The following is an 18,795-nucleotide window of genomic DNA, read 5'->3' as shown; positions in this document are numbered from 1 at the left end:
TCATATGGCAGTCTTAATTTTTATTACAGAAAGATAGAGAATAAATAGAACAGCTTCACAACATTACTTGGAGGTTTCAGAATAATCAGAGAACCTATCCAGTGTCATCAGATTGTTGCAGGGGATTTTGTAAAAATTATTTTTTAGTGGCACCCTTTCTTCAAACAAAATCGTTTGCAGAAGCCTGACTTCTAACATGAATAAAAGCCAAGCTAGTTCGGTTGAACTGGACTTAGGGTGGGTGCTTTGGACACCCACCTGCGCAGTCCCATCTCCTCTCCCTGCAGCTCGTTCTCAGGTTCTCTGGTGAAACTTCTGGGCTCTGCAGCAGTTCTTGACAACCGTTGGGTTACAGGGAGTCTTGTTTCTGGCTTCTTCTGGAATGCAGTTATGATTTTTTTTCTTGCGTTTGGAACACTTGGTGCCTAATTTGTAATCTAAGTAGATGACATCTTTTAACATCGATTTTACTGCTTTTAAGTGCTGGTCAAGTACTTGTTTTCAAAGATAGTCTCTTATTATTTGAAGAACATTTTGCTTTTAAGATTTAAAATACACAGAATTCAGGATTTATTTGTCTTACAAGAGAAAGGCCAAACACAACTGTCTTATCATACAACTATAGAAACATGCTATAGTGACAAATGAAAATCTGAATCACAACACAGGAATAAAACACTCTTAGTATATGCAGACAATATTTAGGAATATTGCCAATGTCTTCCTGCTTTTTTTAAACAGTCTGTTTTGCATATAAGGAAATGGCTTGGAATGTTCTATGCTGCAAGAATATTTTGAGTCCTACGTAAATGTGAAAATATTTTTTTGCTACACGTATAGTCTTTATTTCCATCACAGTGAAGAAAATTCAGTCAATAATAGGATTTTCTAGAGGCCATGCCACCCCTCGTAGCTCAATGTATATGGGCAAAGGATTGGGGCCTTGACATTTCTTTCTGTGGTATTTTGGGATATCTGAGCTATAGGACAGCTTTTTAAAAAGTGTGTCCACTAGATGCAGTGTGGCTTTAGTTGGGTCTGGGCTGGAGAATTACCTGAAGCTTTGGTGGGTCCAAGTACACCCTTCTCTCTCTCTACAGCTCTCTGTGGCTGCTGTGGTGTCAGGCTGCAGTGTGTGTGTGTGTGTGTCTGGAGGACATCGTGATGACCAGAAGCACCAAGTACTATAAAACAATGAGTTTGCAAAACGCGGTCATTTTTGAAGGGTCCTCGAGCGGCCCGCGGAGGGTGCTGGTGTCCCAGGGATGCAGGGGCTCCTCTCCCTCCGACACCCCATCAGACTTCCCGGACAGTGTGACAGATCTCGTAGTTGAGGATGTTGGCGGTGTGCCGTACGCCTAAATCTGTCCTCGAACAGTGGTTTATTCTAAATTCTTAAACCAGCCTCAAAGCTTTTCCTCTTGAATGGCTAAATTTATAGTTGGAAGCTTGTAAAATCCTACATTCTTTTCATTCAGCTGAAACCACGGAGCCCTACGTATTGCTGGTAGGTCATGAGAGTGAGATGATGGTTTGGCTGTGGCGCACGCACTGTGTGACTTTGTGACATCACTTTGCTCATATTGGGACGGAGGTGAGATGGTAGCGTGACCGGAAGCGTTTCAGTAACACTTCAGTTCTTCAGTGGTTCGGAGCCTTCACGACTTTCTGTGGCCCCGTATTTTGCCCTACTGTTAATTTTACTAACAGGAGCTCATGCTTTCTCTCCCCCTTCTCTCTCTTTTTAAAATGAGTTTTATTTTACTTTTTTTAAGATTTTATTTATCCATTTGAGAGAGACCGAGACCGAGACAGAGCACAAGCAGGTGGAGGGGCAGAGGGAGAGGGAGAAGCAGGCTCCCCGCTGAGCAGGGAGCCCGATGCGGGACTCGATCCCAGGACCCTGGGATCATGACCTGAGCCGAAGGCAGACACTTCACCGACTGAGGCACCCAGGAGCCCCCCGACCCCACTCCTCCTCTTTATAAATGGAGGATACGGTTTGGCATGGCTGGACATCAAATCATGGGAGGTACCCTTTTCTTCTGATAGGAGGTTTTGTGATCCCCTCTGTAAAAATGGTTGAATTTTGACCTCTCACTCTTGCTTGGTGCTCCAATTCTGAGATCGCTGCTTAGCCTCAGATCTCAGTAATTCTCACTCTGACGGAGCCGGACTCTCCTCCCTTTGCTCCCTGTGCTCGGGGCCGGCGCCAAGACTGGCCTTTCTCCTTCCCTGGGCGGTGGCTGCCAGGTGCTAACTTGCTTCTGCCCTAGACTCCAAGGAAGACCACAGATGGCAGATACTGACACTATCAGAGTTTGCCAATGGGAATCACAAGTTGGGGGACCAATCGGAACACAAACGATGGAAGGCAAAGGGGCATTTAAAGGATTCACACATACGCATTGTAGAAGGAACGTTTTGGTTTTGATTGGTTTTCCCTTAAAGGAATGACTCCCCGGTTTCAGAAATCACGTCCTGGCCATTCCCCTCTTCCTCTGGCCGGTCAAGAGAGCTCTGAACCCAGCATCTAAGAGTCCCGGTCTCACCTATTTTGGCTGCAGAAACAGAGGGAGCCTCTGTGCCCTTTCTGCATCGTGTTTGGTTAATGGACCCATCTGACTTGCTTGTTGCCCAAACTTCCAATTCGTCTCCAACCAAACCCCAAATGCTGCTTTCCCTTAGAGTCCAAATACTAGACCGAACCTCTGAATTTTACCAGTGACTGCGTGGGAGTCGGGGACAGCTTTTGACACTTGTCAGTACAGTTAGAAATCAGCCGGCATGCTCTCCAGGATAAAAATGCGCTTAAAAGTGCACTTGGGCCCTGAACTAGTCCCCCATCTGATTCAGTCACTGCTTGCATCCACCCGCCTGACTTAACCGGCTTCAGTTCAGACTCCGACCTGTGTGCTTTCACCGGTGCCAAGAAGCAGAACGAGCCACGGACCTGTTCCGCGAAGCCGAATAAAGCCGAGCTGTCTGCCCCCTGGTGCGGGGAGGGGCAGGTTCCAAAGGGACACGGAGCACCTGCGGGACATCTTCAGCTGGGGCCCGGCCGTCTGCGGGGCTCTGCGGGGCTCTGGTGTGCGGCACGTGGTCCTGCTCTCTGCTCTGCGCGCCACAGCCTCTTCTGCCTGCTCCTGACGCTGGCACCTTGTTCCCCTGGCTCCCGGCCCTGGTGGCCCTGTGGCCACCTGTCCCCCCTGGCCCCGTGTCCCACGGGGGATGCCTCCTGGCCCCCTGAATCTGCTCCCATTCCCTTTCAGACTCCGATTCTGTTCCTGGGCAAGTGACTTCCTTGCATTGAGACTCTTTTAAAGACAGGCTTTTCCTCCAGTCTTCACACTTTGTGTACATTTTCCTAGTTTCCTAAAACGTCCTGAACACCTGCTCCCTCCATCAACTGCCTTGACTCACGTAGCTCATCCACCAGCGACCTGCACCAGCTTGCTTTCCCCGCGAGCTCCTTGCCCGGCAAACTCCAAAGGGAACGTCAGGAGGCCGCTCCAGGGATTCGCTCCGGTATTTGTTGCCATGTGAGTGAAGGCCCGTCCTCCCTGCCTCCTCAGCGGGCATGAACGTTCGGAGGGAGTGCAGTAATGATGAAGAGAACACGGGGGTAACGGAAGAGAAGGATATGTATATTCAGTGTCCCTGGAAAGTTGACTTTGCACCTAGCTCAGCTACGGTACCAGCTTACCATGGTGACAGGAGGAAGACCGGGGTGGCAGTGTCCCCCGAGGCGACATCCTTCAGTCCCCATTCACTGCGCCCCACCTTAGCACAAACCAAATGGCTCTTCACCGTGTTTCAGCCTCACCCAGTCAGCCTGGAAGGAAAATGCTAGCCTTTCTTTGGGTCGAAGTTGTGTTGAAACAAAGCAAAAAACAACAAACAACCCTTCAGAACCTCTGCCGAGTGACTCCCTTCTCGCTTTTTTGTCCTTTCCCATTCAAAAATGTCACAGCTATGAAAGGTGAAATGTTTGGAAGGAACACGTGCTACCCATGTGAGAAAACAGTCCATTTTGGGGATCTGCGCTCTCTGCAAGACCACTCTGGGTCTCGACGCTCGTATGCAGACCAGTGGGAACATTTCTTGCAATATGCTGGTTATTGTGTTATGTCATAGATCACGTGTGCGTGGTTCTAGAAATCAGGATGCCTGGCCTGATGAAGGAAGTCTGTGCTACTGTAGCTGGAGTATGTGGGAGATGGAGCTTGGATGTGAGATGTTTTAGGACGGATTATAGGGAAGTGGGAACATTTCAGCCACACAGTTTATGAAGCCACTAGTTTTGCTCAGCAAAGGAGCAGGTCCCTGGCTGGAAAGCGTCCACATCAGTACTGTTCTCGCAGCGTGGCCTTCCCTCCCCACTCAGCGCAGGGCGGCTGGTCTGACTTCAATATGCGCGCAGAATACTCGGGGAGACCGACCAACCAACAGGTCTGGGCCTTACGACCAGAAATCCGGACTCCTTTGGTCTGAAATGAAGCTAGCTGTGCCCACACTTTGAGAAACTTTGTCGGGCCTGTGACCACTCTGTTGTGTGTTTTGGGTTGCATTTTATTACCGAGAACCAAGTGAGATTGACTTTTTCCGATCCTAATCTCCCGTGCAGAAGGGATGATTGCCTTGAGTGTTTTCTCTGTTCCTGATCTCCCCAAACACATGGGCTTCGTGGTGTTACACCCTGTCCTAGGAGCTTTCTCTCCTCTACTTAGAATGGCTGCAAGGGGAGAGCGTGGTGGCTATGTTCTAACGTCCTGGGCTCGAAACGAGCCCAGGAGGCTGGTTCTGGCACCTACAATGTTTCTAGCACCGGGTGCGTGCTGACTCGGGGCAGCCCTGCACCCTGTCTGATCACGGGAGGCAGTCTGATGGAGGGAGCAGGCTTTGGAAAGGGAGTCGGGACATTTGCCAGCTCTGCAGGGAACTTGTTTCGTCTAGTAAGTTTGGGTTAAGCAAGGTGAAAGCTCATTTCTTTACCGCAGGAAGCCGGAGGACCTTGGACATGTAATGTGCACTACCAACCTCAAAACAAGAAATAGAAACAGTGTTTCCTAAACATGTTTGACCATGGGAACCTTTTACAACTGAGTAACCTACCCGTGCCTTGCTGGCAACAGTCCGTGGCATGCCAGCCTCGAAGTCCCTGTCATGGCCCTTTCTCAGCCCGTGCCTCGGACTCTCTCTGGCTCCTCCTCTGTCCTGGAGGAGGGGACAGCCTTCCTGGTGGGAATTCAGAGTTCCTTGTGGGGTGACACCCCAGAATGGCTGGAGGAGTCCTAACCTGACTCCCTCTTTGGGAAGTTGAGGGCATCCTCCTCCTCTGGGAGCTAGTGATGATTCGTCAAAGAATCCGTGGTCTGCCCGTGGCCGTCCAATCCGGGCGTGAGCAGCACTTCAGGACATCTCCTCCGTTTCTGTTGTGTTCTGGAAGGCCCCACTTTTCACACAGGATCTGATTTCTTTCCACGGTTCTTAGGATCCCACCGGTGGCCACATGGGATGGGGCTTAGCCTGTCTGGCCTGGGGGGTGATCTCGAGCCTGGATGGAGCTAGCATGGGTAGGTAGTAGGTGCCCCTGGCTGGGCTTTTCTCCTTCTGTTTGCAAAACACTGTCGAAAGATTATTGCCTCCAATGTTGTTGAGGTCCCAGTGCCTGCACCTGATGGAGGGGAGGCTCGGGGCCTTCACCCGAAGGCAAGCAAAACACTAACAAGAAATGTGAAAACTAGCCACACACAGACATTTCACTTGGTTATCTGAGGCAGGGGAGCAAGCATCTGGGTGGGCAGGGAGATGTGATGCCTTTAGGGCCTGAACTGAGGAACCCGGAGGCTGTCAAAGGCCCACCACTGAGTTGGATGAGCTGGAATGTCATGGTGAAGGGAGGGGGAGCACATATAGATAGATACTCAGTTCCTGGGTCAAAGGCATTTAGAGAGTATATTCTCAGGCCCTCCATTCTGTTCCCATCGGGAACCAAGGCTGAGAAGGAAGATGAGGCAGGAGAAGGGAGAGTGGAATGGAGCACCCCCTGCTCCAGCCCCGGCCAGGTTAGTCGGAAAACAGGCTGGCAAAGGACTTCCTCAGGTTGCGGATGGTTTCGGCCTTGGCCTCATCTTCACTTGGGGTCCCGCGCTGGGAGGTGTCGGAGGTGCTGAGGCTGTTCGTCAGGGACTGGGATTTGCTGAAACAGAAAGGCAAGGGGGGTTGGGGGCGACAGGGCCCGAGACACAGTCGAGAGGGCTTGCCTGGAAGCCGGCAGGGCGAGCCCAGTCATCACGAGGATGTGATGACCGGAAACCAGGCATCCCAATGCTTACGTGATGCGAAATGCATCACACACAGTCTTTCACCAGCACGGTGGTTATTGGTGTCCTCCATTTTTAGGTGCAGAAATTGGGGCTCACACCAAGTAACAGGGGAGTGCCCACCAGGCCGGGCTGCTCAGAGGACAGGCGTTACCGGCTGGCAACTGGCCCAGTCTCCCGCCTCCAGGTCACCTGTGAAGTCTGTATCAGCCTCGGGCTGTGGCACCTCCTCCTGCCCTTCCTGGCACTAGTCTGGGAGTCAGGAGGCCCGCGTTCCGGACCCCGCTCTGCTGTCGCCCCCTCTGGCCTCGGCAAGTGCGTCACGGCTTAGGGCCTCCTTCACCTCACCGGTAAAAGGGCGGGCCGGTCCAGCTCACCCCTGGGCCTCTTCTCTCCCACTTGGGGCTTCAATCCCCACCTTTTCCCTGAAGCCTTTACTACCGATTCCGACCCGCCTTGGGATCCTCAGGGCGCCCGCTGTTTGAGCCGGCCTAGCGCTAGGTGACAGGGCCGTGGAGATGAATCCCCTTGCTCTCAGGGGGCTCGCACTCTGGTGGAGGTGACAGACACAGGAAGAGATGCTGTCAAAGGCCACAGTGTAAGAAAGTCCCACACAGCCTTGTCATCACCATAAAACCCAAATCCTCTCCCAAACGGGGACCATCTTGTACCCCTTGCTTATGCCGCACGGGCCTTATCCAGGACTAGGTGCAGATTGGGGATCTGATAAACACCTGCTGACTTGAACTGAACCACATAATACTTCAAAGCAGTAAATCAGGAGATTTAAGTGTTTCTAGCTGGATTACTATAGGGTCAGTACTTACTATCCAAAATTCCAAAGCCCTCTCCTGACCTGGGATGAGCTGGGCTGCACCTCTTCGCGTGGGAGAGGTTGTCTCAGATACACCTATAAATTGCCAGTAGCATTCTAAGCGCTAACTGTGCATAAACTCATTTTAATCCTCATAAGAAGCCTGTGGGGTAAGTCCTCCTGTCCCCACTTCGCATGTGAGGAAGTAGAAGCACAGAGAGGTTGAGTCATGTTTCTGAGGTCATCCAGCTTTTAAGTGGGAGAGCTGGGATTTGAAACCAGGTGGTCTGACTCTCGAGTCTGGGCTCTCACCCACGGCACCGTATTGCCCGGAGGACCTCTTGCTAATGCCTATCAAATTCACAATGCCTTTCCCCTTGGCTCCAACACCACCCTTGCTGGCATCTTCTCTACAGCTGATCCTGCACACGTGAGAGTGTGTGTGCAAGGTTATTCACGGCCGCCTTCTCTGCATGAGCAAACCACATTTCTGTTTGTGGCAGATGAGTTAGATTATAGTACAGCTATACAGTGGAATACAATACAGCTGTGTAAGTGAAATAAGTCAAGCAGAGAAAGACAATCATCATATGGTTTCGCTTATTTGTGGAACATAAGGAATAGCATGGAGGACGTTCGGAGAAGGAAGGGGAAAATGAAGGGGGGGGGAATTGGAGGGGGAGACGAACCATGAGAGACTATGGACTCCGGGAAACAAACTGAGGGTGTTAGAGGGCAAGGGGGTGGGTGGATGGGTTAGCCTGGTGATGGGTATTAAAGAGGGCATGTTCTGCATGGAGCACTGGGTGTTATGCACAAACAATGAATCATGGAACACCACATCAAAAACTAATGATGTAATGTTTGATGACTAACATAATAAAATTTTAAAAAGGAATATAATACAGCTGTGAAAAGGAGAAAATTTCAGTGAACTGATGGAAGAACTTCAGGATTTATCGTTAAATGTAAAAAGCAAGGAGAATGGGGTGGATAGTAAGTACTACCATTTGTAAAAAGCAGGGGGAGGGAACCAACATATATTTTTGTATTTGTGCAAGGAAACACTGGAGGACCGCACAAGGAACAAACAAGAGTGGTCACCTCTGGGGAGCAGGGGGGCAGGAAGGCACTGGATAGGAATGAGGCAGGAGGAAGGTTTTTTACTGTGTATCTTTGGTATTGTTAATATCTTTTAGATATCAGAGGAGCCATGTGAATGGATCACCATTCAAACACATTATGGTTAGCCCGATCCAGGGACTGGATGCCTTGTGCTCAATCCTAGCTCTTCCGCTCACCAACAGTGGGAACTCTGGCAAGTTATTCATCTCCTCCTCATTTGTAAAATGCAGATAATAATAGTTACTAACTCCTAAGCTTGTGAGAATTGAAGAAAACCCCCAACTAGGTGAAGTGCTTGGCACATGGTAAGTGGACACGGGATGCTGGGAGTGAGACTATGCTTATCGATACTAGTGCTTGGCATTGCAGGAAGGGGGGGGCTTTCCCAAGAAAACACATCTGGGACCTCTCTGGCCTCAAACCGAGAGATGGGCTTGAGAGGAAAGGGGACGAGTGTGTGTATCGTGATGGGTCGTTTACAAACATGGCATGACGGCCACAGTTCCTCCCGTGCCTGGGGTCTAGCCGTTCGCAATGTGGCTTTGCAGGTCCTCCTACCAAGGGCCTCGCTGGCCACGTGAGTTGCTTTGACCAAAAGCATGTGGTGCGATGAAATGACCTTGTGTACCTTCAAGCTGGGCCTCAGGAGGCCTTGAAGCTTCTACCTGTGCTCTTTGGGGGTGGAATTCTACCCTGTGAGGAGGCGGGGCCCAGCCTGAAGGAGGTTGTGGCCCACGAAAGAGAGAGGCCTAGCTGACAGCAGATGTGTGTGTAAGGCTCTCTTGGACCATCCAGCCCCGGTGAAGATGCCAGATGACTGCAGCCATATCACGATCCCAGCAGAGTAGGGCTGTTAGATTTAGTAATAAAAATACAGGCTACCCAGTTAAATCTGAATTTCAGATGAAAAATAAATACTTTTTTAGTGTAAGTATAGCCCATGCAATATTTGAGGATATACTTATACTCAAAATTATTCATCACGTGTCTGAAATGCAAGTCCAACTGGCCATCCTGTATCTTATCTGGCAACTCTACAGGAGAGACCAGCCAAAGAATCTCCCAGGTGAGTCAAACTCAGCATAAATTGCTGAATCAAAAAATTTTGAACGAAAAAAATGGCTGTTTTCTTAAGCTACTGTTTCGGGGAGGTTTCTTATGCAGCAAGAGATAACTGGTGTGCGTGTATCTGGAGGATGGTGGTGGGATCTACCCTATACTCTTGACCTCCTGAGTCCTGCCAGTCATCCAAGTTCCATCCTCTAGGCCTCCTACCCATTTAAAATCTGGGTGAGGCCCTTTGTCTCCGAGTCCCTGTCCCGAGTCAGCCCAGCTCTGCCCCAGCCCAACTCCACCCTTGACCCTGCCCAACCCCAGAGCACTTACTTGAGATGAGGGTGGGGCGGTGCTGGCTTCTTGGACTCTTCCCCCTGTTGGGAGGCGCTCCGGCCTTGAACGGGGGGCCGGGGCTGGGAGGTGAGGGGGGCGCCTGGCTTGGAGGCCTGGTTTGGAGAACTGCCACTGGATGCCCGGGACAGCTGCGGAGAGCCTGGTGATCTCTGCGGTTGCGGAGATCCAGATGGGGGGCTCAGGGGCTGCTGGCCCTGGGGGGAGAGCCTCTGCTGGGACGGGCTTCCAGATCGCGCCGGCGGCTGGGTCGGAGTTTGGCGAGGGCCCCCTAGAGGGGGAAAAGTGATGACGTTCAAGTTTTTCTTAAGATAAACATGGCTGTGCACAAATATGGCTTCAAGGATGTTCATTACAGTGTTTTTTTAACAGTGAAAAGCTGAAAACAATATAAATGCCCAGTTGCGGAACTGATCGGGAACATTAAGATACATCCATATAATGGAATATGCTGTGGCCATCATATATGATATGGCAGAATCATAGTAAATGACAGAATATTGTTGACAATATGTGCTAAATATATACTGCTGAACAAAAAGGCAGCTTACAAAATAGCACGTACAGGTTTATTCCATTTTAGCACATACGTATGTAGCTATGTAAAACATAAAGACTGGAAAGTTGTCCCCTCAAACCAGCGTGTCTCTAATTTTAATGTGCACACGAATCACTGGGGGATCTTGTCAAAATAAAGATTCTGATACAGGAGGTACGGGAGGGAGAGTGTGGTGAACCGAACTGTGTCCCACCCCCCCATTCATATTTAGAAGTCCTCACCCTCAAGGTGACTGCATTTGGAGATAGGGCCCTAAAGGAACTCTTTATTGTTAAATGATGTCATGAGGGTGAGGCCCTAATCCAATAGGACTGGAGTCCTTAGAAGAGAGAGAGAGAGAGAGACCCCAGGGGCCACACAGGGGAAAGGCCACATGAAGACACAGTGAGAAGGTGATGTCCACAAGCCATGGGGAGAAATTTCAGTCCTGTTGGCACCTTGACCTTGGACTTCCAGCCTCCAGGACAGAGAGAGGATAAATGTCTTTTGTCGAAGCTACTCCGTCTATGGTATTTTGTTATGGCGGCCCACACAGACTCCTACCGGGGGGATCTGGGGTTCTGCATCTCTAACAAGCTCCCAGGTGATCCTTCTGCTCTCCGCGCTTTGAGTAACGAGCCACGGCTCATGATTACTAAAGTGGTGGGGTTAATTCTCTTCCTTTGGCTCACTGATGTTTCCCACACCGAAGATGTATTCCTTTCGAAACAATGGATTATCCCTTACTTTTCAATAGCTTTTTACACTTTTCTAAGAACTTTCAAAGGCATATATGTCATTTGGTCTAGAGAGGGGCTGGTAGGGAAGATGCCATCCTTCTCATCACGGAGAGGTGCACACTGAGCCTCCCCAAGTTCTCCCAACTAGAAGGCGTAGCCGCAGGAAGCTCACGGGGTCTTGGCTTCTCCCTCTCACTGCACAGAGCATGTGGGCCTTCACCAACAAGCAAAGGGGCATCATAAACTTGGGGACATTTTAGCCGCCCAGAAATGACTGAGTGGAACTCCAAGGCCCCAGGCAAGCAAGGTGCTCTCTCCTCATCCTCGAAGCCCGAGTGTCGGGGCTGCTGAGTGAATTGCATTTTGCCCAAACAGATGGGGGCCTGCAGCACAGTTGTCCTCGCCTGGCTTTGTTGAGATCACTTCAGACAGGTGAGGAGACTGGGAGTTCAAAGGGGCTGGGGCCCGTCTCCGGGGCCCTTTCCTAACGCGGCTTCCGCTCATCTGCCCTCCCCGGGTCTTACTGAGCCCACTACACCCCCAGCCTAGGGCTGGGCAGCCTGGCATCGCGCTGCGGGTTAGGCATGATCCCCACAAATGTCCCCATTTTTCCAAAGAAGCTGAGTCCCAGATATACTGCGACTTGCTCGAGCTGTCACTTTTAATAAGGGGAGAGCCAACATTCAAACCTACATCTCTTTGACTCAAAGCTCTGTTTCGTTTTCTCTTTTTTCCTTAAAAAACAAACAAACAAAAAACAAACCCCCGAAACTATGCCATGCAGGGCTGCCCTGAGTCCTCACATCTTTGTGCAAATGCAGAAAAGGTGCTCTCCTCCCGGGGTGGCCGCCCTGAGCCAGGTGCAAGAGGAGCTGGGCCGAGGCTTCAGCTGACCTTTGCCCTCCGACGTCATCCCAGCCGGGACCTTTGCAGAGGGCACGACCTGCATGTCTGGCGGCACCAGGAGCCCCAGGTCTTAACTCCAGTCTCGCGTTAACTTGCTCTGCGGCCACGAGTGAGTAAGTCACTTTTCTCGGGGTTTCTGGACTCTTGTCTGTAAAATGAGGCCCTCGGAGCAGACCCTCCACATCCCTCCCAGTGTGGACGTTCTTGGGAGCCCGGGCAGCACTTCCGACGCTGGACTGAATGGCAGCCAAGATTTAGCAAGTGATTGCACATGGCCTTGATTTGCTGTGCACCGCCCTCGTCGCTGTCTGTCCTGGTGGTTCGGAGGGCCCAGTGATCTCCACCCCAAACGCCGAAATAAATGAAGCAGGCAAGTGTCCAAAAAATCATGGCAGCCCAAGCAGACTGCTACTTTAAATTAAAAAAAAATTTTCCCTTGAGATACAAACATAGTTCGGAGAACTCTTTCTCCAAAGAGGTGCAAGCTAAAGGAAGTAAGGATCGACACTACATTGCTGTGAAGGTGACACTAGGGAGGGGCGGGGCCTGAGGCAAATGGCGGAGTCCTGCTGTCCTAGGGAGCCGCTGGGACTGTCAGAGGACACTTGCTGAGGAGGAACCCGAGCCCCTGGCTTCCAGAGCTTCTGCTCTATCCAGAGAACTTGAAATCGAGGTATTTGTGCCAAAGCTCCCGATTTCTAAATGCTGGCTTCCTCTTGTGTGTCTTAAACCCACTTCCGGTCAAAGAAAACCTCTGTTCTCTACTTTTATCTCAAGTCTTCCCGTCTCCTCCCCTACCCCGGGGCCAATAATATCTTGGAAAAATCTGGATCCTCATTCATTCATTTATTTATTAACAATTTGTCGAATCCCTTAGACACCTGGGCTTCCTCAAGAGACACTCATTTCTTTCAGTGTCTTGGCAAAGCAAACAATTTAGTATTTTTAATTTCAGCACATACAAAAACCCATTAACTTATATATAGAAAGTATTTGCCTAAGCACCAGGATTGGTGCTAAAAAATTACGAGGTTCGTTAAAAGAAAACTTCACTTTTTATGGTGAGTTCAAACAAACAAGTTAATAATGTGATCCTGTTATTTTGGGAACTCAATGAAAGCATTGTTTTTTAATTAGCCTTGTTATTTTTAATCTGAATGTTAATTCAATGAGCATTTGCTTTAATTATCTTAATTGGTTTTAAATTAATTGTTTTTCAACTCACTAAAAAGTGTGTTTAGCCCGTGTCCCTTAAAATAATATCTCTTTATCAAGCATGTCTGTACTCTGGGCCGGAGAGGAAACCAGAATACAGTAGTTCTCTGTTTTAAAAAGTGCTCGGTTCAAATGTGTTTTAAAAAAGTAAGTCCTGGGGCAGAGCGGGAAAGGAGAGGGCAGGGCAGGGCAGAGGCACAGCCAGGAGCCCGGCAGGGGGATGAATAAATCATTTTTGAACATTTATAATGATAGAATTACCTCTAGGCAGGAGGGTAGTGGGGCTGCTTTATTTCTAAGGACGGTTAACGGTAATGATCATTAAGAACAACATGGATATTTTAATTGTTAATAAGACACATGTTATTGTGTGTAAGTTTTTAACAGTGGAAGTTATATAGATAGTTATTCCTAGTAAACTGAGCTAGCACCTGGGCGATACCCCCGCGCCAGGCACCTTGCTGCCCATGGACAGCTCCCCATAACTACCCAGGGCAGCGGTTATATCCCTGGGGAGACCAAGCCTCGGAGAAACGACGAGACCTGCCTAAGACTTAAGAGTACTGAGATGAGGAGGAGGATTCAAAAACACGTCTATCTGCCTCACGAAGAATCCCGACGTCCATGCACACAGTTATGGAAGTTATGCAATCTCCCTTTTCTTGAATACTTTCTGCTTTTCTGAGAAGAGACGCAGACACAAGAAAGATGGACTGGGCCCTTTATCCGAGACCCGTGGAAGACGATGCCATTTAATGCCCAAGGCCGGATTGTCCCAAGAAACCATGAATATGTCACTTTAATCAAAGCAACTGGAAAGGCCACAACGTGAGTCAAGCTTTTCCTTTCTGACAGGTTCTAAGGAGATTCTTAAGAAGATTGTCATGAAACCAGCCGGTGGGGCCTCTTGATGCAGAGCTGCACGGAAGCTCCAAGCTGGTGCTAGAGCAGGGGGCGCATCTGGAAGGTTCTGGCTGCAAGCGAGCTGAGCGAGGCGGCGGCATGCGGTGTCCCCCGCCAGGCCTGCGCGGGACAACACAGAGGTGGTGACGTTCCGTGAGAAAGTTAGTTATTGCCATGGCTCCCTCCTGTCATCACGAGTTTATCCGTTCTCTCCTAAGTGTCAGCATTTACACAGCAATGCTGGAATATTTTTTGAGGGAGAATTTCCATCGACGAAGTCTTATCAATGTTCTGTGTTTCTTTCTCTCTCTGTCTGGCTGCTTGGCTCATAAATCCATAATTAGGCACCACTAGTGGCTAAGAAACAAGACACCTTCTCAAAGATCTGAAAAGCCACACGTATAAACCTGCATTTTCTACTTGTGCCATGGCCACCTCTGGAAAAAGGACATACTGATGCTTTCACTGGGGAGTGCTTGGGAGACAAGAAAAATAAAGGGGGGGGGGGTAGATGAGAAAGTCCCTTGCCCGGTGCCTGGCACGGCGGAGGTGCTCAGCAGTCACCTGTCTCCCCGTCCTTCCTGCCTGAGTTGAAGGGGGTGACAGACATCACAGTCTCATCCATCCAGCCCACAGAGCGAATGCACGTATTCTGTGGACACAGCACTGCGGCGGATTTTCCCAGAGTGCCTTCTGGAGAGCACCCATGGACCCCTCAGGGCATTTCAGCATCCTCCCTGTCTGCTTTCCCTTGGTGACCTGTGGCTCTTACCTTGTGTGGGTGGCCGTGACTGTGGCTGTCCAAGCAGAGGCCCCAGCTGGGCTGGCCCCGGGGATTTTGCTGGTTTAGCGTGTGCAGCCTAGAGCAGGAGAGGAAAGAAGCCTGTCGTGATTGCCACAGCCCTCCGCTTCCTGCGTGGGAAGGCAGGACTTAGATCTTGTTACCACGGAGGTAAGACGTATTACCTAAGGCGCACAGTTAGTGGGAGTACACGGTCATGAGTTTTTACATGCGTATACATCTGTGTAGCCACCACCCGGATCAGGCCAGAGCATTCCAGGCGAGGAGGCTGCCCCACGCCCTTCCCAGCCAGCAACCCCTCAAGTATAACCATCATTCCGACAGCTACCATCATAGATTTGTTCTTGTGGGGGGCGGGGGGAGCAGGTTTTGAGACTTGCTTTTCCAGAAAGCTGAGTGCTAGCGAATTCTTTGGAGAACGATCTGGTAATCTGTGGTGAGCGCCATGGAAGGGAGGAGCTATGTGGGAGCTTGTCGAGGTTGGGGGATGGAGAGACAGAAGGCACAATAGTCCCTATTGACTGGTGCCCTGGGAACACGCAAAGGGCACGCGTGCACGTACACACGCCCATGCGTGCATGCACACGGCCATACACACACACCCACACGCACCCGCTGCGCCCTGCTTGGGCCTAGGACGGAGGGCACAGAAGGGACAACTGACTTCTTACATTAATAATCTCTGCCTGCAAGTGCAGTCGAGACAAGGTTTTTCTATCTATGATGGAAGGAGGAAGGTCTCAGAGCCTCCCAAACTCCCCTGTCCGGAGCAGGGGTGCAAGCTCGCATGCCCAGCCTCCAGCGACACCCCATTCCCTTCTCCCCAGGCTGGTTCCATTCTAGGACTATCTCCTTTGGATCCAGAGGCTCCCCAGTCCCAGACAGCCCAGCATTTCTCACGGGTACAAAGTCTCCTGTGCTCCCGAGAACCTTACCCAAGGCCTCAGGGGCGAGGGCACTGTGCCCCCTGGTATCAGGAGTTGGCTCATTTTGGAGACAACGAGGTCGGCCATCAGCTGTCTGTCCTCTTCCACGTGCTCTCCGATCAAGGGCATTGAGCTGTCCATCACCTGTGGGAGAGAAAGGAGGCCTGAGGGAACCCCTTGCCCGGTAGCCAGGCAGCCAGGCAACACGTCCTGGGAGGGCTGGCTCAGGGCTCAGGACAGAAGTGACCACTAGATGGTGATGTTCTCCCAGCAAACACCCAGCCCAGCGCCTCTCGCTGGGAATGACTCCCGCCGAGACACCCAGATCCCCGCAGTTCCGTTTAATCAACTCTCTGGATTTAGTTCAATTCAGCCTACATTTGTTGGGCTACAGAAATGTGACCAATAGCCAGGGAGCCTTTGCTGACCTTTTCTGCTCTTTTCTTTGGGGAGCCAGTCTCCGCCCCCTCCTTTCCCACCTTGGCTCCTGCCCAGGCATGGGGCCCACCTCCTGAACTTTGGCCCAAGGTCAAGGCTTTCCACAATGCCGGAAGCAGTGAAGGTGGGGGCTCAATTATGACCAAAAAATGACATGGGCTGGAGTTGACCCCGGGTTCGGAGAGAACAGGGATGAGGAAAGGCCTGTTCTCAGGGGTTCTGGCAGAACATGTGCCTGGAGAGAAACATATTCCACAGGGAATGGCGTGCTTCTGAAGGAGGCGAAGTGCTTATATTGGGAGGGGTCCTGTGAGATCACATTTGCTCATCTCGCTCTTTTTGCAGATGGGGAAACTGAGGCCTAAAGATGGGAAGGGACTTGGCCAAAGTCGCGCGGGCCAACCATGCAGGTGATCTCCCCAGGCATGGGCAGCCGTGGAAGGACTGGAAGGGGAGTGAGGCCTAGGCAGGCACTCTCTCCCCTCCTCCACTGTGGGAGTCCGGGCCTGTTCATCCACCCGACGGCCGTCAAATGCACAGCCTTGTTTCCCCTTTTCCCAAGCTCTGGACTCACCAGGTTCTCTCTTCTGACTGGGTCCTTATCTATGTCCATTCCCTCCGCTCACTCTTCACTTAATTCCTTCTCATCCTTCCTGGAACACGAAGCTAAGCCCTTCTTCTCTGACCGAGCAACTTCTAACCAGCTGCTCATCTACACCCCTGCTGTCCTCACATTGGTTGTCCCATCAGAGAGCTTACCCACAATGCTGACATCTCCTGTTTACCTGTGTCTCTCCAACCAGACCGTGAGTCCCTGAGGTCAGGGATGGGCCTGGAGTCCTGATCGACAGATATGCCCTCAGTAACTCCTACGATGGAGAAATGAAAGGTCCTTGCAATAAGTCCTGCTCATAATGATAAGGATACCAGTGTGTGCTGTGTTTTTAAGCACTTATTATGTGCCAGGCACTGTTCCAAGCACTGGGTGTGGATGATCTCGTACAAATCCCAGAACAGCTCTTGGAGGCAGGTGCTATTACCATCTTCATCATAATGATGAGGAACCTCAGCGTCAAACAAGTAGTAAGTTCAAGGACACATTGTCAGCAAGCCACCGTCCCTCCATTACTCACCGAGCACTGAACGGCTCTCTGTGGTGAAAACCAGGAACGGGAACCTGGAATCCAAGCCTATGTTCTGCTATAGACTCGCTGTGTGATCTTGGACAGGTCACGTTTCCTCTGTGGGCCCTTGTTTCCCTCAACCGTAAATTGAGGGGTCTGGGCAGCTGTGAAGACCCTTCCAGGTGGGGCTTTTAGGGGTCTATTTGTCTAAAGCACCCACTCTGGTTGGGAGGCTGAAAAGCAAACTCAAGGATGTGAATGTTGATTCTAGCACGGTCCTGAGAACTCTCCTCAAATTGAGCTCCTTATGGGTTGGGCCAGAGTCCTTGGCATTCCAGATCCCAGTGCCGGCACACGGGCAGCCTCTTGGTCTATGTGGGCTGAACTGAGTTATAACTGTGGAGTCTGTCTGGATGGACACAGGCCTGTCCTTCCTCCCCCTGACCCTACCCATCATCTTCTCTTCCGGTTTCTGTTTCCTACACTCCCTGCTGTGGAAAACAGCCACCACAAAGGAACCTGAGGTCAGAGCATTTTGGAATCCCCCATGGTGGACAAAGCCAAAGGAAGTGGACATTCTGGTCTCCCCCAAGGAAACATTTTTCCAGTGAGCAATATCATTCCCTGGACAGGCCATGGAGGACAAGGTCAAGGGTCCTTCCCCTGAGTATTCTACTGTGAGGATCTTCACAAAACATGTCATACAAATTTTATGTTCTCACCACAGAGGTGGCTGAGGAAAACGGTATTTTTGGATTTCTTCTGCCTTTTTTTTTCCTGAGTGGGGAAAAATACCTATTATCTTCCTGGTAGCAAGCTCCCCATCTCCCTTGACCCTGCTGTAAACCCAAAAGCAAGGGAAACAACTCTGCAATGTTTCTGAGAGAAAAAACAATCTGAAAAGTCATCTTTTTTTTTTTTTCCTGGAACATTTTGAGAAGTTGTTTTCTTGTTTTTTTAAAGTCCAAACCCACTAACTTTGCTTTTTTTTTTTTTTTTTTTTTTAATGTAAGAGGTCTTTCATCCATGACCCTCTGAATGTCTGGAGGCAGGGAGCCTGGGCCCACGAGTCCAGGCTTTTATTTCCTCAGAACAAATGTTGAGAAAACTCAAATAGGCAGGCGTTCTCGGGGCAGAGAGAATGCAAGGGAGAAGGGGCTAAACTCACGGGAGGGAGGGGAAGGGGAGTCCAGGAGCCCTTCCTCCATGATCGCTGTCACCTCTCTGGATGGGAGCTCTAGGAGGAAGGGTCCCTGCCGCCATGGTCGCTGCTATATCCCCATCACCCGGCTGGGAGCCTGGTGCCCCGCGCAGGGGCTCGTTAGCCAAGGACGGATGACCGCGTGTGTGCCAAGCTGCGAGCTCGTGTCTGGTGGTCCCTGTGAGGAGATGCAGACGCAGGGGGGCCGGGGCGGTCTCAAGAGATGCAACGCCCCAGGCAGGAGGCCCTGGGTTCCCCCCGGTCCAAAGCTCCCAGGACATGCTCAGGAAGGCGGGAAACTCATGCCTCCAGGAGGCAGCCTGGCTCTGG

General features: G+C 50.8%; 1 protein-coding gene and 1 long non-coding RNA gene across 2 annotated transcripts in view; one reads left to right on the top strand and one right to left on the bottom strand.

Moving 5' to 3' along the window:
- Positions 1–5,801: 5,801 nt before the first annotated feature.
- On the bottom strand, positions 5,802–17,350 carry LOC123843319 (synapsin-3). The gene is made up of 4 exons (XM_045872649.3): positions 15,712–17,350; positions 14,747–14,834; positions 9,652–9,943; positions 5,802–6,202 (listed from the first exon to the last, which is right to left on the bottom strand). The coding sequence occupies exons 1-4, from the start codon at positions 15,841–15,843 to the stop codon at positions 6,070–6,072; spliced, it is 645 nt and encodes a 214-aa protein (XP_045728605.2). The 5' UTR covers positions 15,844–17,350; the 3' UTR covers positions 5,802–6,069.
- Positions 13,800–18,795, top strand: part of LOC135364392 (uncharacterized) — a 59,385-nt gene continuing 54,389 nt past the window's right edge. Inside the window, exon 1 of the long non-coding RNA XR_010411354.1 lies at positions 13,800–14,135. This is a non-coding gene — a long non-coding RNA (uncharacterized LOC135364392). The remainder of the gene's footprint in view (positions 14,136–18,795) is intronic.

The sequence above is a fragment of the Mirounga angustirostris genome, unplaced genomic scaffold, assembly GCF_029215605.1.
Source record: "Mirounga angustirostris isolate CCGP_5_RB_7025 unplaced genomic scaffold, mMirAng1.0.hap1 SCAF_5, whole genome shotgun sequence".
In the NCBI taxonomy this organism is placed as follows: Eukaryota; Metazoa; Chordata; class Mammalia; order Carnivora; family Phocidae; genus Mirounga; species Mirounga angustirostris.
This window is presented reverse-complemented; position numbering and strand designations above follow the sequence as displayed.